At 42.9% G+C, this 20,254-nt stretch overlaps 1 protein-coding gene across 1 annotated transcript in view; it reads right to left on the reverse strand.

The window, feature by feature from the left end:
- The window catches only part of DNAAF11 (dynein axonemal assembly factor 11), a 37,446-nt gene extending 17,994 nt beyond the window's left edge, over positions 1–19,452 (reverse strand). The window contains exons 1-7 of the mRNA XM_072999350.2: positions 19,304–19,452; positions 17,234–17,401; positions 14,590–14,667; positions 12,552–12,724; positions 11,553–11,761; positions 7,327–7,494; positions 5,898–5,975 (exon numbers count right to left, since the gene is read on the reverse strand). Of these exons, the coding sequence (XP_072855451.2) occupies positions 5,898–5,975; positions 7,327–7,494; positions 11,553–11,761; positions 12,552–12,724; positions 14,590–14,667; positions 17,234–17,401; positions 19,304–19,313 (884 nt within the window). The 5' untranslated portion in view covers positions 19,314–19,452. The remainder of the gene's footprint in view (positions 1–5,897; positions 5,976–7,326; positions 7,495–11,552; positions 11,762–12,551; positions 12,725–14,589; positions 14,668–17,233; positions 17,402–19,303) is intronic.
- Positions 19,453–20,254: the final 802 nt, after the last annotated feature.

Consider the following 20,254-nt stretch of genomic DNA (forward strand, 5'->3'; position numbering starts at 1 on the left):
ACTGATCGATAAGCAAACAAAAGGGATTGCAGCTTCTGGTCCCAATTGTTTGGATTCTCTGCCAAGTAAGCCCTAATCATGCGCATTAGAGTCCCATTGAACTTCTCCGTTAACCCATTACTTTCAGGGTGATAGGCAGTGGTTTCCTTGTGTTTAATTCCACAGATTTGCCATAACCGTTTCATGAGCTTCGATGTAAACGATGCGCCCAAATCTGTGATTATTTCTGAGGCAAATCCCATCCTGGACATATACCCCACCAAGGCATCTGCCACTGTGTTAGTTTCAATGTTAGTCAAGGGAATGGCTTCAGGGTACCTTGTGGCATGGTCCACAATGGTGAGAATGAACCTGTTCCCCCTCTTTGTGGCCTTGGGCAAAGGTCCCACTATATCCACCCCTATACATTTGAACGGAGTGTCAATCACAGGCAAAGGGCACAACTTTGCTTTGGTCCTGTCACGGTTATTCCCCTGCCTCTGACACACATCACATTGTTTACAGAACTCCTTGATCTGCTTCCCTATTTCAGGCCAGTAAAAATTCTGTGTAATTCTCTGCTGTGTTTTGTTCACCCCTAAGTGCGCAGCAAACATGTCAGAGTGCCCCCTCTGTAAGATCATGGGGCGATACTTTTCAGGTACCACTAGCTGACTTCTGATCCCATCTCCCCCTTTTGAGATATTCCTCAGGGTTTTTCTATATAAAATTCCCTTTTTCTCTCGAAATCTCACTGGGGTTTCAGGTGTTAGCTGGGCGTCTGTCACCTGTTCAAAACACTTTTGGAGAGTGGCGTCTGCCTTTTGCTCTTGGCCAAATCTGCTGTCCGTGGTTAAGTTTTCCACCACAGCTTCTGAACTCCCCCCACCTGCTTCCGTCTCGGGCTCATCAGTACCCCCCTGAACTGTCCCCGTGGTGGCTTGTGAGCGTGTAATCACTAGCACCCGTTTCACATGTTCAGCCAGGTCATTTCCCACGAGCACGGCTGCTGGCAGAGTCGATGAAATCGCTAGCCGCCAAACTCCCCTCCAGCCTTGAAAGTTCACAGGTACCTCAGCTACTGGCGAGATCACCTGTCCCTCAATCCCTGCCACCTTCATGCTCTCATTCGGGATTATATACTCCCTAGGAATAATATCTGGATGGCACAGGGTCACCTGGGAACAAGTATCCCTCAGCCCCCTATACTGATGGTCAAGTATTCCTACGTCCACCCCTGCGGTTTCAAACAACTGCGAATCTGTTCTCACTAGCAAGCAGCGCTTGACCTCCACAAGAGGACCATTTTCCTCAGCCTGATCAGCAGATGTAACTGTTCCAGATTGAGTAGCCATGGCAACAGGCTCCCTCAGTGGCAAGGAGCTTTGCTCTTTCTGGACACAGAACACAGCTTTTGGCTTGGTTCCACTCAAATCATGAGGCATATTTCCTTTTAGCTGCTTTAATTTCTCACACTCTGAGATTAGATGGCCCTTTCCTTGACAGAAATAACATTTTCTGCTGTATTTTGAGTCTTTCTCATCTTGTTTTGGTTTTCCCTCCAAAATCTGAGGTCTTGGTTTCGTGTCTGAGGGCTTCCCTTCACCATGGGTCCCTCCCCCTTGCTGGTTTCTCCCTGGTCCCTGAGAGTACTTGCTGTAGGTTTCTTTGGGTTTACCTACAGATTTCCCCTCACCTAAGGGCTTTCTTATTTGGGAAATTAAATCTGTGATCTCGGCCGCTTCTGCCACAGATCTAGGTTTCCTTTCCCTCACCTGGAACTTCAGTTCCCCATGCAGGACTGAATAAAACTGTTCCAGCGCTATCAGGTCTTTGAGCTGCTGGAAGGTCTCTGTTCCCTCCTGAGATAGCCATTTCTCTAGCAGCCTCACCAGTTGGGCCCCCACTTGGGTAAAAGTCTGCTCTGGTTTCTTGGTGAGTGACCTGAATCTTTGCCTCAGCTGTTCCGCATTTATCCCATGTCTGGCAAACACCAGTTTTTTAAACTCTGCGAAATCTTTCAACAGCTCCTCTGGCATCTCTGCATAGACTTCTGCCAGGCTGCCACTGATTAAAGATCGCATAATGGTCATCTTCTCAGTTTCCCTCACTGAGAAGTCCACAAACGCTCTTTCCACGAGGGAAAAGAACACCTCAGGGCAATCTCCCTTGTGGTATACAGGGAATTTCTTCAGGTCAGTTTTAGACAATTGGCCCACCTCAGAATCCCTATTGTTATTATTGTTCTGGTTCATCAGTTCCAATTTTCTTAACTCAAATGCCATTTTCTCTCTCTCTCTCTCCATTTCCATTCTCTCTCTCTCTAATCTTTCTTCTCTTTCCAATTGCCTCATCCTCAGTTCATGCTGTTGGGCTATGAGCATTTTCCTGAGTTCTGGGTTCTGTTCTCCCGTGCTCTCCTCCTGCACTGAGCCAAATTCATCCTCAGAACCTTGGTCCACCTGTGGGTCTTTCACTTCACCCATTTCCGCCACTTGGCTTCGAGTCAAGGGCATAATCCCCCCCCCCAGAACAGGCTGCTTTCAAAAGTCAAGCCTCAAAATAAAGCGACCACTTTTTTTTCTCTTTTGCCTCAGAACCAGCCTTCTATAGATTGCTGCTGTTCTTTCAGCACTAACTTGCAACTGTTGCCAGCCAGAGTCCACCCCCCTCTGCTAGGCCTCTCAGCAGACAAGCTAGATCACTGCTACTTCACTCAGCTTTGCCTCAGCCTTTTCCCGCCAAAACAGGTTGCCTCAGAGCTCCCTAATCTAGTCCCACCAATCTGAGGTCACACGTTCTTCCACTAGCGTACCTCCCCGTGAGGTAAGCCTAGAAGATTACCTACGCGCTCTCAGATTTTCCCTGACTAGACCCCCCTTGCTCTGGGCACACTTGCCAAGGCTTTGCTGGACCACTGGACAACTGGACCAGTCGTATCCCACACGCTGGACACCAATCAATGTGACAAACCCAGACCTACTGGGATATGCCACAGTTTCACTAAGCTGCCACCAACCATTCCCTGTAAGAAGTCACACAGACCAGGAATGGATTTTTAACAAATAAAGGAATAAGGTTTATTTAAATAACACACAGGGAAAATAAAATGATCAAGTGAATAAGATACAGTAACGTGGCTTAGTCTCAATCATACATACACCAGTTTGGTTCACACAGAACACCTTTCAATAAAGCACAGACCCTGAACCTATCAGTTCTGGCTACCCATACAGACACCTGAACCTATCAGGTTGGTACTGACTGACACACAGTAGTACCCTGTCTGACACACAGACTCCCACACCAGCTTCTTCTCTCAGCTTCTCCTCCAGCTCTCCTCCTCTCCACACAAACTCCACATATATATACAGTACAGCCCCTCCTCCTGATGTCCCGCCTTCCACTCCCCATAGGATGGAACTTTCCCTCCAAACCCATGACAGACAGGTAACATCAGTGCTGTATGTAACAATGAGCACATCACAAAAAATGATAGGCTGCCCCATAACCCCCACGGGAGGAAATCACCAGGCCCCGCTGTCTCAACAGAGTGAGTAAAATCCTTAGGGAGGACTCTCACCCGGGACAGCACTTCTTCATATTTCTACCATCGGGCAAGAGATATAGAAGCATCGCCTGCCGGGCAAACAGGCTGAAATATAGCTTCTACACATGGACCACCAGGCTTCTAAATGCCACATAACACCGTGACTAGACTTAATATAACAGAGTCACAGGGCCAGTATAACATGTAATATGTACATACCGGTGGAACAATGTGTGTGTGTGTTTATATGTATATGTATGTATGTGTGTGTGTGCATATGCGTGTGCATGCGTGCATATATATATATGTGTGTGTGTGTGTGTATATATATATATATATAAATAATTATATAATTATTATATATAATTATTAATATATATAATTATTATTATTGTCAATGCACAACATGTGTGCAGTGAAATTAAATGAGCCTCCATTGGTACAACCACACAAAGCGCAAAACACAGAATACATTCAGACACAGAATCCATCTCCAACCTTATAAACAAATACTGGGGCTAGGCACACATTACCTATAAAAGATCAAATTCACGCTCTTCAGAGAAGCTGTGAAAAGAAAATGAAAATCGAGACACCCTGGAGAACATCTTTAAAAATGTTGAGTCATGCCCCCTGGACTTCTTTCTTATTAGACTGAAACATTTTGCTACTCATCCAAGTAGCTTCTTCAGTCTGAAGAGAGTTGGTAGGAGATACTTGATATATCTTCCATGTTGGTAGGAAATCCCTGATATATCCTCCATATCCTTCGCTTCCCCCTGGTCCGAATAGGCTTGTTAGAAGTACAAAGGTCTGAGGGTAAGGGATAATTCCACTTCTGCAGTCCTTCTCCACCCATTGTCCTGGATCATTAACAGTTGTGGGTGTGGTCCTGATCTTTCTGGGGTCGGATGAAAGAAAGCCTCCACCCCGTTGAATGAAATACATATGCATATAGAATATGTATTCTATATCCTATTTATCATGCTGCCCTTTCATCCCTCCCCAGAAATGTCAGGACCACAACCACTAGAAAGACCAATGTTAATGAATCATGACAATGAGTGGAGAACTGCAGAGGTGGGATTTTCACTCACCTACCCTGCATCCATTATCCATCTAACAAGCCTATTCAGATCAGTGGGAAGTGAAAGTTTCCTACCAACTCTCCTCAGACTGAAGAAGCTACTTGGATGAGTAGTGAAACATTTCAAACTAACAAGAAAGAAGTCCAGTTGCCATGACTCAACTTCTAGATAACCTCTCCTGGATGACTGAGAGTCTTCACAGATCTTAAAAAACGGAAAAAGATCTTATTCTCTGGCCCTGCTAAACCTCATCTACATCAAGAGGAACATAAACTAATTTCTCCTATCTGGGAGCAGCGAGTCGATTTTCACATTCATGGCAGCCATTCATGTTTCCAGTTCTACCATACTGTAGCAAACCACGAAAGGAGGTGGTGATTTGTGCTTCTTGCCCAAACCATTGCTTGCCAATAATCCATCAGAAATAGACTCTCTGTAAAAATCCACTGAAAGAAGATAACAGTATATAACACAAGACTCTGGGGTTATAGAGCCTCTTCCAATCTGTCTTGTGGCTCCCAGAGCCATTGTTTGGATCTGTCAATACAACATGTTCAGGTGCTAAATATTTGTCATCCTCATGTAAAAAAGCGTCTCCTGTTTTTGTAAAACTGACAACACATTTTTTTACGGTAAAGCAGAGACACTGATAAAAAATGTGACTTTTCTGACAGACACTGTAGGCAAACACCATGTTTGCTTTTCCTGCCAGTATGCATTTCTGAATTTGAGGCAAGGTGTGTTTTTCCACCCCTCTGTTGAACTATATAGTGAATAAATGAGTGTGCCGGCGGGGGGGGGGGGGGTTGAAAGAATGTCTTTAAGGATACCCAAATGCTGGCTTACTTGCCTGTATGTAAGAATACTCCTTATTGCCCTTGGCTACACAGATACAGTACCTGCAATGTCTTCTCCTCCATCAATCACAATGGACACCAGTCATCATTGAGGACAAAAAAAAACAACCAGTGTCAAGTTGGATGACAGCCATTTTAAAAAGGGAATAAATCTGGTTGGAACAGAGCAGGAAGGGCAGGCAAAGTAATACCATCTTTAATTCTACATAGGAGATGGGGGGTGTGGGGCAGAGTCCAAACTCTGAATTTAGGGAAGCTCCAAAAAGAAAAAGAAAAAAAGGGGGGGAAGGGCACATTTCTTCATTTAGGCCTTGAAACTTTGTTATATGATGCAATTATTTCTGGTAAATTATCAAAGTAGGTCATCACTGCATCGATTCCACTGCTAAAAGCCTCGCCCCAATTGATCCTCTCTTTACATACTTGGGTTCGTTTGCATTCAGAACTTTTCCTTCCGGAGTGATCAAAGTCCTTGGTGGCTTCTCTTTCTTTCTTTGTTCTCTAGGGGGGAAAAAGGGGAAACAAAGAAAGGGAGACTTTTCAGTTTCGATTATTTCTGAATTCTCATCTTTTCTGTGAGACAGCGAAGGCAAAAGCAAAAAATAAGCCTGTCAGGTATGATTTAGTTTTTGATTGAAAGACAATTTGCTTTAATACGTGGGAAACATACTTGAAACGTCACCCTATTTTAGAAAAACAAATAAAATAAGCCCTAAAATAAGAGCCTCGTGGCACAGTGGTTAAACTGCTGTATTGCAGCCAAAACTGTGCTCACGACCCAGGGTTCAAATCCCAGGTAGCCGCTTCAAGGTTGACTCAGCCTTCTATCCTTCCGAGGTCGGTTAAAGGAGGACCCAGCTTGCGGGGGGGGGGGGCAATGTGTAGCCTGCATAATTAACTTGTAAATCACCCAGAGAGTGCTTGAAGTTCTATGGGGTGGTATATAAGCAGCACACTTTGCTTTCCTTATCATTACAGTGAGTTTCCAGCAGCATCTTGAAAATGATCATCCATCTGATTAGTGGTTCCAAACCTTGGGTAATCCTGGTGGTTCTTGGACTGCAACTCTCAGCAAACCTGGCCAGCACAGCTGGTGGTGAAGGTTTCTGGGAATTACACCTGGGTTACCCAAGGTTGGGAACCACCGGTATAATGGAAGACACCTGTAGAATGTTCCATCTTCAGTTCCACACATCCCAAGTTAAGCATCCCTAGCAGCAGAGGATGCCCTACACAATAATGGGGTGTGCAACACAGAGACATTGGAAGAGACAGATGCAAACAGGTCTGGCCTGTATGCTTGTGTCAACCCAAAAGATGGGCATGAAATTCATTTCAGAGGTTTGTGCCAGTTTGTAAGCATGGCACCATAGGTGCCATACATTCCCTTCCCTTGCCTGCCTGCCCGGTCAATGCCCCACTCACTAATCAGGGCATGCTCCTCTCCTCCTCCTCCTCCTCTTCCGCTGTTTATCCACTCCCCAGCAGGAGCATCAGATGAGTAGGCGATCAGACAAGGAATATTCAAATTTTCTTTTACCAAACCTCGCTTATCCCTACTTTTATTGGTGTGTGCACATCTCAGCTTGCTTCTCTGCTGCTTCCGCCCCCACAAAAAAACTGGGCTGCTGCAGCATCCGACAGGAATATTTATAGATCCGTGAGCTCTCTAAGACATTTTAGATGCAGGTGGGATGTGGGGTCGGAGAGGGGGAAAGAGAGGGAGAAGAAAAACTATTTAGAGGCCAAACCATTTCTGGTACGTTCACTAATTGAAAACCAAGATGAACCTGCAAACTGTTTTTTTAAAATTACTATTAGTTTAGGAAATAAATAGGACAGTAGCATATACCTATTTTCTTTGTCCTTTCTTTTTTCTTCAACGAATCTGTGAGCTTCTAACCTGGCCTCTGGAGTATGTGGCACAGGTTCTTGCCAAAAGGCCCTCTCTTCATCATCTTCTTCTATCACCAAATCATGGTATTCTTGGCAGTTCTCTTTCTTTTCTGTAGAATAGATGCTGAAAAACAGCACATAGATTTCTTCTTTGTGCATTATCCACAGCATACACTGCCCTTCGTTTATACTGCCAGCATGGTTTGAAGAGCAATAGGATACATTTATTTATTTAGAAGATATGCCCTTGCCTTGTAACCAACTGATTCTGAAAGCAATTCACAAGTAACTCAAATGCACTGCTCTCTCACACAAATGCCTACACAGAAAACCCAGTACCTTCCGACTGTTGGAAGTTGGAAGCAAGCTCCCTTTGGTTGCTTAGTTTTAAGAAAAGATAGACTGAGATTATTTAGCAGCTGAATATACATTCTAGACTCTCCACTGCCAAAATCCAATGTGCTTGAACCCCAGGCCTGACAAAAAAAACCCACACCAATTAAAAATCAGTGCCGATGTCATTGTGAACTGAGTAAGCATAAAGGTCATGGATGGCCTCCAATCATTCATAGCCTATCCCTGCTAGAGTAAAGGCAGCTTCTTGTCAAAGGTGCCCAAACTCTTGACATTTGCTCTCATACACAGACATAGTTCTTAATATAGCTTCGCCACTGTTATTTGGAAGGTTGTGCAGAGGCTAGTATTTCTGAGCTTCCAATACAAATACACTCCTAAGGCTTTTCTTATACAGTGGTACCTCAACTTACGAACTTAATCCGTATTGGAACAGCATTCGTACGTCAGAAAGTTTGTAAGTTGAGGCAAGATTTCCCATAGGAATGCATTGAAAACCATTTAATCCAGGCTGTTTTTCGTTTGTATGTCGAGCCGCTGTTCGTAAGTAGAGGCATTAGTTCCCATAGGAACTAATGCAAAGCCGGTTAATCCGTCCTCTACCACTAGGGGGATAAATTTTTTCAATTTTTTTTCTTCTTTTGACCTAAGATGAACTTAGGTCAAAAAAGGGCAGGAAAGGTTTTTTTTCCGTTTGTAAGTCGAGGCTCCATTCGCAAGTCGAAGCAACATTTTGCAGACAGAGCAGTTCGTAACTTGAAATGTTCGCTAGTGGAGACGTTCGTAAGTCAAGGTACCACTGTATAGAAGGCCAGATTTCTTGCCAGGCTTGAATTTTACCAAAGTCAAAGAAGTGTTTTTTCTTTCTTTCTTTCATCCCACTCCAGTCAACATCCTCCCTAGAGATGGGCATGAATTTCGGTTCGGATGTTTGGGCTTGTTTGTGAGCATGGCACCACAGGCGCTGCACACTCCTTTCCCCCACCTCCCTGGGTGGATCCCCCACTCACCAGGTGGCACACTCTCCTCTCCTCCTTCTCTTTGACTGCTCAGCCAGTTCCTGGCAGGAGCATGGGCTTCCTTGCCTCGCCTCTTTCGTTGATGGCCCAGTCAGACAAGGAGGTGAGACAGGTAAGCCTGGGCTCCTGCCAGGGACTGGCTGAGCAGCCAAAGAGAGGGAGGAGTGTGCATCGGTTGGTGAGTGGGACAATGGTCAGGGAGGTGAGGGAAGGGAACATGAAGGCAGCCGGTACTCTACCAGCAGTAACAGCAAACAAAAAGAAGGGAGGGAAGGAAGGAAGGAGGGAAGCATTCTCTCTTCCACTTCAGCTTCTGACTCCTGGGAAATGTAGCCTTCATAAGGGCCACCAATGTGGGCAACAGAGTTAGCTTAGTTCACATAAAGTGGAGCTAGGATCTGATTCAGGTGGGAATCCACCAAAAATAGTCATCATAGGCATCCTTCAGTCTCGAGAGTCTATGGTAATGTGCTCTGTATGGAGAATTTGGAACAGCGTCTAGTGTGGCTGAGAAGGCCAATTCGAGAGTGACAGTCCCTTCCACACTGAAGACAAATCCAATCTGTCCCCTGTCTGGCTCCCTGCTTTTGCTGCTTTTGTGACTTCCTCTTTGCCTCGGCCTGCTGGGCAAGAGTCTCTTCGAATTGGGAGAGGCCGTGATGCAGTGCCTGCCTCCAGGCTGAACGCTCAGATGTCAGGTTTTCCCATCTGTTGAGGTCTATTCCTAAGGCCTTCAGATCTCGCTTGCAGATGTCCTTGTATCGCAGTTGTGGTCTCCCTCTGGGGCGCTTTCCCTGCACTAATTCTCCATACAGGAGATCCTTTGGAATCCGACCATCAGTCATTCTCACGACGTGCCCCAGCCAACGTAGACGTCGCTGCTTCAGTAATGTATTCATGCTGAAAATTCCAGCTCGTTCTAGGACTACACTGTTTGGAACTTTGTCCTGCCAGGTGATACCAAGAATCCGTCGGAGGCAACGCATATGGAAGGTGTTCAGCTTCCTCTCCTGCCGTGCACAAAGGGTCCAGGACTCACTGCAGTACAGGAGTGTGCTTAGGACACATGCTCTATAGACCTGGATCTTCGTACGTGTCGTCAGCTTCTTATTGAGCCATACTCTCTTTGTGAGTCTAGAGAACATGGTGGCTGCTTTGCCAATGCGTTTATCCAACTCGACATCTAGAGAGAGGGTGTCAGAGATGGTTGAGCCGAGGTACACAAAGTCATGAACAACTTCCAATTCTTTTGTGGAGATGGTAATAGAAGGAGGTGAGTCCACCCCCTGGCCCATGACTTGTGTTTTCTTCAGGCTGATTGTTAGTCCAAAGTCTTGGCAGGCCTTGCTGAAACGATTCATGAGTTGTTGGAGGTCTTCGGTAGAGTGGGCAACAATGGCTGCATCATCTGCGAAGAGGAAGTCCCGCATGCATTTCAGTTGTACTTTGGTCTTTGCTCTCAATCTAGAAAGATTAAAGAGCTTTCCGTCTGATCTAGTCCGGAGATAGACGCCCTCGGTTGCAGTTCCAAAGGCATGCTTCAGCATGACAGCAAAAAATATCCCAAAAAGTGTTGGTGCGAGGACACAGCCCTGTTTCACTCCGCTTAGTAAGTGGTAGAATAATAGGGACAGAAGACTGTCTCCCCTCCAGCCCCCGATAAATGTAGTTTATGAACAGCCACTGACTTCCAAATAGATTCAGAGGGGCTCTCATGAAGACAAGCACTTTCCTGGCTGAAAAACTGGGTGGCTTAGCACAAACCAATATGATTCAAACACCAAGATGCTTGTCCATCATTCTTCAGTTTTTACCTAAAAGTAGGAGGGCTTTTTAGAAATGAGAAAGAACTGCAAATTAATCACAATATGATTTTCACTTTAGAAAACACCTGGCAAACTCCAGCTCCCACATCCATGCTGTGCTTCTTTCTGTTATTTCATTCTGTCTTTCTTTTTTTGGAAAATAATCCAGCCACTGTAATGATTTTGACACAAGTTCAATTTTGACTTTATGCAAATAAGTACACGAAGCATTCTATACACAGATTGTCTTCTGTGTCATCTTAGTAGAAATCTGAGCATAAATTTATGGAGCATAATGGGGAAAGATGATGGAAAAATTTGATTAGGGAGGGAGGAAGCCCAAAGTACTGAATTATGACAACTGGTTTTTAGAAATGAACAATTTAATCTACCATACGCATTTGTGAGATGGTAAAGGTGCTACAAACGCCTTTGAAAATGTTTTGAAATACTGTAAAATGGTTTTCAATGGGCCCAGTGTAGATGATCTTAGGCAACCCTAACCTTGAAGGCAGAATTCCATATATGGGGAGCCACCACTAAGAAGCCCACATTTCCAGTTGGAACCCAACTCACCCCAGATGGCGGGGAAAACTTTGGAAGAATTTCAAAAGGTTATCTCCATCCATGGAGCAAACTGATATAAGAGCCAGTATATAAAACCCAAGTTGTGTAGATTGAACAGTAAGCACAGCATTTTGAGTGAGAAATAGATGGACAGCCACTGAGTACTGACAAATACCCAACCAGTCCTAATAAGCAACTAAACATAAAACATGACAAGAGCAGCAAAGGACAGTGATGATTTTTTTTTCTGTCTTAAAATTTAGAGATACGACTTTTTAAAAACAGATATTCACATATTCAGCAGAGAAGGGCCCATAGGACTCAGAGAGATACATAAGCACCACTCTTATATATTATCCAGGACAGAGGGAAAAGTCCACATTTAAAAAAAGATACAAAATGGACAAATGTACATGGTTGTGTTAATGTCTGCATACCACTCGTTATCAAATCTCAGACTGCATTTCCTTTGCTTCTCTCTTTTCTTCTCTTGCTTTTCTTCCAGCCGTCTCTGGACCTTCTCTTTTTCTTCTCTTCTTTTAAGACGATAGGCTTGTTCCTGCTCTTCTATTTGTTTTTCTACCTCAGAATAGTTTTGTAAAGCCTGAATCCTCTCTGAACGTCCTATCTCTCTGGAATCCAAAAACTTAAAGGGGGAAAAATACAATGAAATAAAATTCAATGTAGTAGTCCAATTTATTCTGTATTGGGTCATTTTCATTATATTATTATAACTACAAATCTAACTTTTTCTTTTTTTGGTTTGCTAATCTGAATAATGTAATGACTTGCATATGGAAATGTAATCATATTCTGAGTACATCATGAAAAGATAAGACTCACTGGAAAAAGACAATAATACTGAGGAAGCTGAAGGCAACAGGCTAAGAGGAAGACTAGATAAGAAATTGACTGACTCTCGAAAGGAAGCCATAGTCATGAGTTTGCAAGCACAAGAGCTGAGCAAAGCTGTTGATTACAGGATCTTTTGAAGGTCACTAAATCATGGGATTGGCATAAGTAAGAAGTGCCTTGGTGGCACATAAGAAGAGACAAGGAAAAATGAAACATGGAGACCTAGGGAGCTTTGGAACTTGAAAGAGGGGGATAGGAAGTTTTTAATTAATGTAATTATATCCAGAACCTGGATCTGGTTTATACTGGCATAACTACACCAACAGGCTTTTGCTCGCTATTCCTTTTACTAATTAATTTAAAAAGTAACAGTGCATTACAATTTCCTAGTGAGCCACCTTTTAATTGATCATTCCCAATATATTTTAGAAGTGAACAGCGAATGATAGCTATTACACAAAAAAAGAAAACCAAGATTAGTATGTTGTTCACAAAAATATAATGTTACAAATGATATTATTAATTCCAAGCTCTGCTTTTGACAGAAAGAAATATTGTTTTATACTCTGAATTAGACATACTTTGAGTTGATGTAGTGTAGCAATCACAAATTGTCTATAACCTTGGAAATCAGTGCATGGGTTTCCTATAAGGAAGAGCTCTCTAAGATGTATATTATTTTTCAAGGTCTTGATACTGGACAGTTCTCCAATAAAATTAGCCGTCAGATCCAGCTTTTGCAAGTCTTCACAACCTATTTGAAAAATATGAAGTTTTAAAATCGCATCGTTAATGCATTTTGTAAGCATACACTCATTTCAGTATCACCGTGGGACACCCACCAGAGAATCATTAACATTTAAAAATGTACTAAAATTTCCTTTGTTTCTCAGGTTATGCCTCATAAAATAGGAGTGGTTTAATAAAATTGAGGTTCATTTGAAAAATTAAAATGGATTGGACCTACAGAGTATACTTTAGGTGACGATTCACAATCGTCTTCTATTTTGAGATGTAAGATCCCAGTTCAGCAAAGAGTTTTGCTTCTCTGTCAATAGGCATTTAATCTCCTCATTTTCATGGGGAGATTAAAAGATACACTTCGGATTTTAAAACACAGATGGGCAACCTATATGTAAAGCCTGCATGATAAGTGCTACTTTCCATGCAGTTCAAGGGACTCTATCCACTTCCCCCCCCCCCCACTACTCACCCATCAGAGGAGGAGCAGCGAATAGGTCATGGGTGAGAGGAGGCTTTAATTTTTTCCCTCCCCTGTGATCCTTGTTTGCTAGGTCTCTATATTTCTACTACTAGCAATCAGAATCTTTTGGGAATCAAAACAGCTTTAACACACACATCATTTGAGGGGAGGGAGAGAAAGTTTCAGCAGCACACCAACTTATATGCACCTGTAGTATTTATTAGGGACCAATGTAATACCAAGTTTAAGAACCATCCACTTCTGTTTTAATCCAACCATATTTCTGCACATTGCTTGCACATGAGAATTGTTTTAAAAAAGTAAGATCAGTGACAGTAAGTCAGAATAAAAGCATTATTTCAGATCCTGGCTGCTACTCAAATCACAGTTTAAAGCAACTATAGTCTCAGACATGTGGACATCCTCAGGAAACACAGTTAGCTTAAAACCACCACCAGATGCTGTACAGCAGTGGTCCCCAACCTTGGGCCTCCAGATGTTCTTGGACTACACATTGCACAAGTCTTCACCACCACCCTCTGCTGGCCAGGATTTCTGGGAGTTGAAGTCCAAGAACATCTGGAGGCCCAAGGCTGGGGATCACTGCTGTAGAGTCTCTGTTCTGGTTTGTGAAAGAGACTGAGAACAGGAGAAAGTGCAACAGCCAGAGGCTCGCATGGCTCACGTCTTCCCAACAAATGAAGAAATTCTTGCATGCTATTTCTGAAATGTTTCTTTGTCTTGAGCAAACCCAGCTCCTGCAAGGCATGCACAATCCAAATGCCCCTGACATCAGCTGTGATGTCATCTGTTGGAATGCCTGGTCTTTCCCCTCCTCTATGGGCTGGAAACAGGGCAGAGAATGGGGAGGACACAAGAGGGAAGGGAAGAGGAAAGGTGAACAGAGAAAAAGAGGGGACGTCTTATTGTGTAGAAATTCAAATGGGAAGAATCAGGGGTACATTCAAGGAAAAATGAAGATAGTATGGAAAGGGGAGTGAGCGGTTTTGTATCCACGGGGGAGAGGGACCACCTTTCTAACACCTGATGGCCCAGTAACTATATCATCTTCTCATAAAGAGATATACATCAGCCAGTATTCCATGGCATGAGTCTCCTAGTACAACAACATTGCACGTGTTGTCACTAAGTTTCAGCTTCTGCATGAGAAGAGCAAGGATCAAATGCTGGATCAAATGCGGTTTCCAGTTTTCAACCAGTTGCAGATCATTTGTACAAGAAGTTGCCCCAAAAGCAGTGTGCAGAGCAACCACAATAGATGTTTCAGCAATACAATCCACCACAATGACACTCCTTTCCTCCGATAACTTTACACTGGATTTAGGCCCTGTGTATCCCTCCTGTATCAAAATGTAAGACTTATTGGAGCTTTCTTAATACTGTGAAGATCTTACCTTCCAAATTTTCAATTCTTTCAATGTTGTTTAATGCTAAATTTAAATATTCAAGCCTCTTCAATTTGCTAACATTTTCTGTAACAAAATGTACTACACATATTAGTTTGCAGGAACACATTTAGCATTTCTAAAATCATTTAGCAGTTAGCATTTTTAAAAGATTACCAGCCAAACACAAATTATAACAGAATTTTTGAACACAAAAAGAATACATTATTAGCACTTTGCTCCCCAAAATATAATTTGTGATTTAATCACATAAAACTTCTGTTAGAAAAATCACATCATGATAAAATAATGAAGATCTGAATTGAGTAACATATAGAGAAGAGATGGAATGTCCTATTCACTACAGGGATTTGGTGGATTAAGACAAACTGTTTAGCTCTTGTTGTTGTTGTTTAGTCATTTAGTTGTGTCCAACTCTTCATGAGCCCGTGGACCAGAGCACGCCAAGCCCTCCTGTCTTCCACTGCCTCCCGGAGTTTGGTCAAATTCATGTTGGTCACTTCGATGACACTGTCCGTCCATCTCGTCCTCTGTCGTCCTTTTCTCTTCTTCCCTTCACACTTTCACAACATCAGGGTCTTTTCCAGGGAGTCTTCTCTTCTCATGAGATGGCTACAGTACTGGAGCCTCAGCTTCAGGATCTGTCCTTCCAATGAACACTCAGAGTTGATTTCCTTTAGAATTGATAGGTTTGTTCTCTTTGCAGTCCAGGGGACTCTCAAGAGTCTCCTCCAGCACACAATTCAAAAGCATCAATTCTTCAGCGGTCAGCTTTCTTTATGGTCCAGCTCTCACTTCCATACATCACTACTGGAAAAACCATAGTTTTGACTATGCGGACCTTTGTCGGCAAGGTGATGTCTCTGCTTTTTAAGATGCTGTCTAGGTTTGTCATTGCTTTCCTACCAAGAAGCAGGCGTCTTTTAATTTTGTGGCTGCTGACACCATCCGCAGTGATCCTGGAGCCCAAGAAACAAAAATCTGTCACAGCCTCCACATCTTCCCCTTCTATTTGCCAGGAGGTGATAGGACCAGTGGCCATGATCTTAGTTTTTTTGATGTTGAGCTTCAGACCATTTTTGTGCTCTCCTCTTTCACCATTAAGAGTTTTTTTAAATTCCTCCTCACTTTCTGCCATCAGAGTAGTTTCATTTGCATATTAGAGGTTGTTGATATTTCTTCTGGCAATCTTAATTCCGGCTTGGGATTCCTCCAGTCCAGCCTTCCGCATGATGTATTCTGCATATAAGTTGAATAAGCTGGGGGACAATATACAGCCTTGTCGTACTCCTTTTCCAATTTTGAACCAATCAGTTGTTCCATATCCAGTTCTAATTGTTGCTTCCTGTCCCACGTATAGGTTTCTCAGGAGATAGATAAGGTGGTGAGGCACTCCTATTTCTTGCCATAGTTCGCTGTGGACCACACTGTCAAAGGCTTTTGCATAGTCAATGAAGCAAATTTTCTGGAACTCTCTGGCTTTCTCCATAATCCAGTGCATGTTAGCAACTTGGTCTCGCGTTCCTCTACCCCTTTGAAATTCAGCTTGTACTTCTGGGAGTCCTCGGTCCACATACTGCTGAAGCCTACCTTGTAGGATTTTTGAGCATAACCTTGCTAGCATGTGAAATGAGTGCAATTGTATGGTAGTTGGAGCATTCTTTGGCACTGCCCTTCTTTGGGGCTGGGATGTAGACTGATCTTTTCCAATCCTCTGGCCACTGTTGAGTTTTCCAAACTTGCTGGCATATTGAATATAGCACCTTAACAATGTCATCTTTTAAGATTTTAAATAGTTCAACTGGAATGCCATCACCCCCACTGGCCTTTTTGTTAGCCATGCTTTCTAAGGCCCACTTGACTTCACTCTCCAGGATGTCTGGCTCAAGGTCAGCAACCACACCTTCTGGGTTGTCCGGGACATCCAGATCTTTCTGGTATAATTCCTCTGTGTATTCTTGCCAACTCTTCTTGATGTCTTCCGCTTCTGTGAGGTCGCTACCATTTTCATCCTTTATCATGTCCATCTTTGCACAAAATGTTTCTTTAATATCTCCAATTTTCTTGAACAGTTCTTTGGTGTTTCCCTTTCTATTATTTTCCTCTATACTGTATCCTTGCACTGTTCATTTAAGAAGGCTCTCTTGTCTTTCCTTGCTGTTCTTTAGAAATCTGCATTCCATTTTCTGTAATTTTCCCTATTTCTCTTGCATTTTGTTTGCTATCCCTTCTCTGCTATTTGTAAGGCCTTGTTGGACTGCCACTTTGCTTTCTTGCATTTCCTTTTCTTTGGGATGGTTTTTGTTGCTGCCTCTTGTACAATGTTAGGAGCCTCCATCCATATTCTTCAGGCACTCTGTCCACCAAATTGAGTTCCTAAAATCTGTTCTTCACTTCCACTGTGTATTCATAAGGGATTTGGTTTAGATTATATCTGACTAGCCCATTCTTTTTTCTTAATTTCTTCAGTTTAAGCTTCAGTTTTGCTATAAGACTGATAATACTTGACAATAAAACAAGAAAGTAAAGGTTTTTTTCATGGTCTGTACTGTTATCATGAATAAATCTTCATTGTAGACAGATCCTAATTCACAATGTTTTTTAACTGTTCTCATCTCTACTACTTACATACCAATTTTGGGAATCAAGTTGTTTTGAAGATAGAGAATTTTTAAATCTCTGCACCATTTGTCAAGATGTTCTAATTTCTCTATATTTTGTTGGTGTAAGGAAATTTCTTCCAAGGAAAAGATCTCACAGTTGTTGTGCTCTGCTCGTTGCCTAACAAGCTCTTCAGTAACTGAAAGAGAAATACACGACATAGAATCAATTATCTCCGTAAAGAAAAGAAAGAAGTATGCTGCTTATATGCTGCCCCATAGTGCTTAAAGCACTCTTTAGGTGGTTTATAAGTTTAATTATACAGGCTACACATCCCACCCACCCACCCATCAAGTTGGGTACTCAATCTACCAACCTCAGAAGGATGGAAGCCTGAGTGAACCTCAAGGTGGATACCTGGGATTGAACCCAGGTTGGGAGCAGAGTTTTCACTACAGTACTGCAGTTTAACCACTTTGGCACAAGGCTCCTGTTCCACAAAGAATAGTTGCAGTATCCATGTGCTTAGAAATACGAAATATAGAAATGAGCTTATGTACTCTCCTCCTTCCTATACAGGTTTTTCTCAAAAGTATACTTCACTGAAAAGTCACCGCCTATACATGCAGTAAATGTCTGGAGATGTCTTGCTACATTTCAAAGTCTTGTTGAACTTGCATTGTCCCCTGGCTGGATAGCTTTTGGAATTAGGTATTGGGGAGAATAGCCTTTTAATTATGGGGCACTACCATGACCACTCAACCTAATCAGTCTTGAAAGGTCCAGACTGGGAAATTTACATTTTTGGACTACAACACTCAGAATCCACTGGCCACAGTGTTTTATTGTTTTTAAAAGTGTTCTTTTTTAAAGAATAAACATAAAAAAACCAACAAATATACATATACAGTTACTGGGCTCCCCTCCATCAGGACCAATGAAGACAGTCTATTCCTTCCTTTTATGGAGACCCATCCTCCTTGTTTTATTTATTTATTTATTTGATTTTTATACCGCCCTTCTGGCTGCCAAGGCCACTCTAGGCGGTTTGCAAAAACAGAATGAAACAATAACAGAAAAACCCAAAATAATCAGCAACAAAAAAACAAACTATAAGAGCTACTAAAACAAAGTACACTAAAAATCACATGAATAAAAGCATAATAAAGTGAAATAAAAAGTTAAAAAGTTGTGTGACAGATTTAAAACACTTTATAAAAACGGGGGGGGGGGGGGAGGCATTGATTTCTCTTTGCTCGAGAAATGCAAAGGGTGGACAAAATGGATTTGGAAAGAGAGAGAATTGTGTGTGTGTGTGTGTGTGTGTGTGTGTGTGTAGTTGTATATGTGTATGTATATGTATGTTTGTGTGTATAGACACACACGTAGATATACAAGTATATGTATAAACACATATACATATATATACATACTGTGTGTATATACATATACACATATACATACATATATATACTGTATATATGTACTGTATGTATATATACTGTATATATGTGTGTGTATATATATATATATGTGTGTATATACATATACATACATATGTGTGTACATGTATATATACTGTATACAGTATATGATATACAGTATATAATACTGCAGTGTATGTATCTGCATCTATATCTATGGCTTTGGATACACACACACACACACATCTCCAAAGCCATTTTCTCCACCCTTTGCAATTTCTCAAGCTGAGAGAAATTCTTGTGCGTGCGTGCGTGTGTGTGTGTGTCCAAAGCCATCCAAAGGGTGTGTGTGTGTGTGTGTATGTGTGTGTGAGAGAGTGAGTGAGTGAGTGTGTGTGTGTGTGTGTGTGTGAGAGAGAGAGAGAGAGAGAGAGAGAGAGAGAGAGAGAATTTCCAGCTCCCACAGGCACAGAGGATAACATCTGCACATGCCCCGGACTCTGGGGTGTGGGGGTCGGGGCAGAAAGGGGGGGGGATAAGAATGCCCTCTCTTCTCCGTGACTTGGGCCCGGCCCCTAATTTCCCTGGCTCTAAACCGCCGCCCGAACTCTAGGTCATCCTGCCCTCCCACAGAGGAAAGAAAGATTTCAAGCAAGGGCAGAAAGGAAGGCACTCACTCCGCACCATGGCGGGGCCTCTCAGCAGCCCTGAGCCGAGGACGCGGCCCGCGTTGCCACGGCAACCGGAGGGGGCGGAGTCAGCCCGGCGGCCATCTCGCTCCCTTTCAGAGCGAGGGGGCGGGGCTCTGACGGAGGGCAAAGAGATACGGGCAAAACGCCAGCCTTTCAAGAACTCCGGCCTTCGATTGACAGCCTGGAGGCATTTTAGGTCTCAACGGACTTCGGCTCCCTCCTCCCGCTCTTGTATTCCTGGTCTCCCTCGCAAGGTTGTTGTGGGATAAAGTGTAGGAGGAGAGTTATGGGCACTGCCTTGAACTCATGCAAGCAACCGTGAGATGTAAATAATGGTAATAATCTGGGAACTGCAGAGCTGGGAGGTTGAGATGATGATGATGATCTGAGAACTGCAGAGCTGGAAGTGATCTTATGGATCAATGAGTCCAGCCCCAGCCAAGGAAGTGCAGTGGGGAATAGAACTCCTAACCTCCTAAACTTAAAAAAAAAAATCAAAACACTACAAACTGTTCTCCTTTTAGGTTAAAAAAACACATTTAAGCAGTGAGACCATTAACACCTTGTAACTATAAAAGTGTTACAGTCACACCCTAAAAGGAGTGCCATTAGGTTGGCCAGATGAAAAAGTGGGCAGGGTACCTGTAGCTTTAATACGAGTGCAGAAAGAGAAATTTCAACAGGTGAAGCTTTTAATGCAAAGCTACACCTGTTGAAATCTCCTTTTTCATACAAGAGGAAATACAGTACAAGCCTTTTCATCTGGTTGCCCTAAGTGAAGTTATCCATCGTTGTGTTCCCATTGCAATTGCAGGTGCCTGGCCTAATCCTGTTGGGGCTTTATTTTCAACCTTGCATGCTCTCTGTACAGTAGTTTGAATGACTGAGATGACTTTTCTGGACTGAGATGGTTGTCAGTATATCCAGAACTTATCA

Source organism: Pogona vitticeps, chromosome 4 (genome assembly GCF_051106095.1).
Source record: "Pogona vitticeps strain Pit_001003342236 chromosome 4, PviZW2.1, whole genome shotgun sequence".
NCBI lineage: Eukaryota > Metazoa > Chordata > Lepidosauria > Squamata > Agamidae > Pogona > Pogona vitticeps.